The sequence below is a fragment of the Myotis davidii genome, unplaced genomic scaffold (genome assembly GCF_000327345.1).
Source record: "Myotis davidii unplaced genomic scaffold, ASM32734v1 scaffold355, whole genome shotgun sequence".
Classification (NCBI taxonomy): Eukaryota; Metazoa; Chordata; class Mammalia; order Chiroptera; family Vespertilionidae; genus Myotis; species Myotis davidii.
In genome coordinates this window covers 1382330-1384953 of record NW_006286818.1, presented here as the reverse complement: position 1 = coordinate 1384953, position 2624 = coordinate 1382330, and the positions used below count along the sequence as shown (strand labels likewise).

The 2624-nt window shown below is 59.0% G+C and overlaps 1 protein-coding gene across 1 annotated transcript in view; it reads left to right on the top strand.

Annotated features, from left to right (window-relative positions):
• The window catches only part of CXCR5 (chemokine (C-X-C motif) receptor 5), a 10554-nt gene that overhangs the window by 7046 nt on the left and 884 nt on the right, over positions 1–2624 (top strand). Inside the window, exon 3 of the mRNA XM_015560636.1 lies at positions 1889–2620. Coding sequence (XP_015416122.1) covers positions 1889–2620 — 732 coding nt within the window. The remainder of the gene's footprint in view (positions 1–1888; positions 2621–2624) is intronic.

Here is a 2624-nt window from a genome sequence, read left to right as displayed (position 1 = left end):
TCCCTGAGAGAACTTGGAGGTGAACCCCACTTCTTCCTGAGCCCCACATTGCATCCCATGTGTGAATGCATGACGGCGGCTTACTCCAATCTTTCTTTTCTTTTAAAACCTTTATTGTTGAAAGTATTACATATGTCCCCTTTTTCCCTCATTCATCTCTCCCCACCGCCCCCCCGGCCCCCCCAGTTGCCTGTGTCCGTGGGTTGTGCATATGCGCATATGACTTCATTGGTTGATCTCTTTCCCCCTCGCCCACCCTCCCGACCTTCCCTTTGAGCGATGCGCTCCGCCTCCGGGTCCATTCTTGGTCACCGGTTCATGCTGCTCATTAGATCCCACGCGTGAGCGAGGGCCTGTGATGTTGTCTCTCTCTGGCTGACTTGTTCTGCTCAGCGTCATGCTCGCCGGGTCCAAGGCTTACTCCATCTTGAGGCGCTTTCTCACAAACATGATTTTCCTCATCATTGGTTTTGCTATTCAGTGTGAAATTGGGAAGAAAAGAAAAATTAAAAAAACACTGTTTATAGGTAAACAGGAACCAGCAGGACCCTGGTGCGATGGGGATTTGGGGTTGGAAAATCCCTCCTCTGTGTAGGAGCCAGGCAGAGTGAAGACCCACAGAGGGACACTGGTCCCCAGCATTGAATGGAGGGGATGGAGAGGGATGGGGGGCAGAGGGTCTGCCATGGTACGAATGTATCCCCTCACCCACTTCTCCAGAGTCACCTGCCCCAGGGACCAGAAGGAAAAGACCCCAATTTGGGGATGGGAACTGGGACTCCTGGGGCGCTGCCAATGCCTGGCTGTGCAGGACTCACTCTCCAGAAGGAAGGCAGCACGGGACCCCAGAACCAGGCTGCCAGGACCTCTCCCAGCCTCTCCCTCCCTGGGATCCTTGATAATAGGCAGTGTCTTTTGTAACGGACACTCATTGGTTATCACTGGTTTTGAAAATGCCATAGAGAGAGGTCTGGTGAGGGGAGAGGCGGGAGGGAGGCGGAGCAGGTGCAGGGGGCCAGCTGTGAGTGAAAGGTATGAAAAGGCACAGCCAACCCCCCTCTTCCTTTGCGGTTAGCTGGGTAAGCAACCTGAGTGCCGGGGAGGGGGGGGGGGAGGAAGCTGGGGCAGGGGAGCAAGGACAGAGTGGGCACACCCGCTTCCCTGGGAACAGGCTCCTCCCTCCCGCCCCCTGGGCCTGGTCTCCCTGCCTTCCTCTTGCTTCTGAGGCTGCCAGGGGAGCTCTAGTGACGGGAGTGTCCGTGTCCCGGAGGGCAGCCCAGGCCCTGCCCCTGGTGGTGGCGGCACTGGCTCTGGAGTTAGATCAAGTGGTTCAAACGACTGATCTTGAGCGAGATGCCTTGGTAAACTAGGAACATTGCCTGCCTGAGCCTGTTGTTAGATGAATGGAAATGGAGGCTGTTACTGCAGCTTCAAGGACACTGACGGGAAGAGAGGGCACATCAAGAGGGGCAGCAGCCCCCAGCACCGTCCCTGCGGGGACTCTAGGCTTTACGGATGGAGCAGACAGCTCTGGCCCCGCTGGAGCCATTCCCACTCTGGAGTCTGGATTCCAGCCCAGAGCTGCACCTGCACACGTGGGGACACAGACAGGGGTAGCTTTCGGGGCACAGCCCGTCAGAGGCCGTGCAGCATGCCACACCTGTGAGTCCTTTCATCTCCATCACTCCCCTGAGCCATCAGTCCCTTTTATTTATTTTTAAAATATATTTTTTATTTCAGAGAGGAAGGGAGAGGGAGAGAAACATCAATGATGAGAGAGAATCACGGATCGGCTGCCTCCTGCATGCCCCCTCCTGGGGATCAAGCCCACAACCTGGGCCTGTGCCCTGACTGGGAATTGAACTGTGAGCTCCTGGTTCATAGGCTGATGCTCACAGCAGCCACAGCAGCCGGGCCAATCGGCCTCTTTTACAGACGAAAACTGAAGCGGGAAAAGGCGCTCAGAGCAATGTGGTCAAGGACACCCAGGGAAGTTGGGGTGTGGTCAGTGGGACAGCAGGGAGTGCAGGCAAGAGCAGTCAGTGGGGGATCAGGACAATCTGTGGGGAGTCGGGACCCCTCTCCAGGGAGCAAGGCGGGTCCTCAGTTCTCTGCCTTCCTGTCTCCTCACTCCTGCGACCCAAGGAACTAGGAAACTACAGCGACAGCACGGAGACCGCCCCCGTGGAAAACCACATCTGCTCGGCGGCCGAGGGGCCCCTCCTCACCTCCTTCAAGGCCGTGTTCATGCCCGTGGCCTACGGCCTGGTCTTCCTCCTGGGGCTGACGGGCAACATCCTGGTGCTGGCGGTCCTGGAGCGGCACCGGCACACGCGCAGCTCCACCGAGACCTTCCTGTTCCACCTGGCGGCGGCCGACCTGTTGCTGGTGCTCATCCTGCCCTTCGCCGTGGCCGAGGGCTCGGTGGGCTGGGTCCTGGGCGCCGTCCCCTGCAAGGCCGTGATCGCGCTGCACAAGGTCAACTTCTACTGCAGCAGCCTGCTGCTGGCCTGCGTGGCCGTGGACCGCTACCTGGCCATCGTGCTGGCCGTCCACGCCTACCGCCACCGCCGCCGCCTCTCCGTCCACGCCACCTGCGCCGCCGTCTGGCTGGCGGGCTGCCT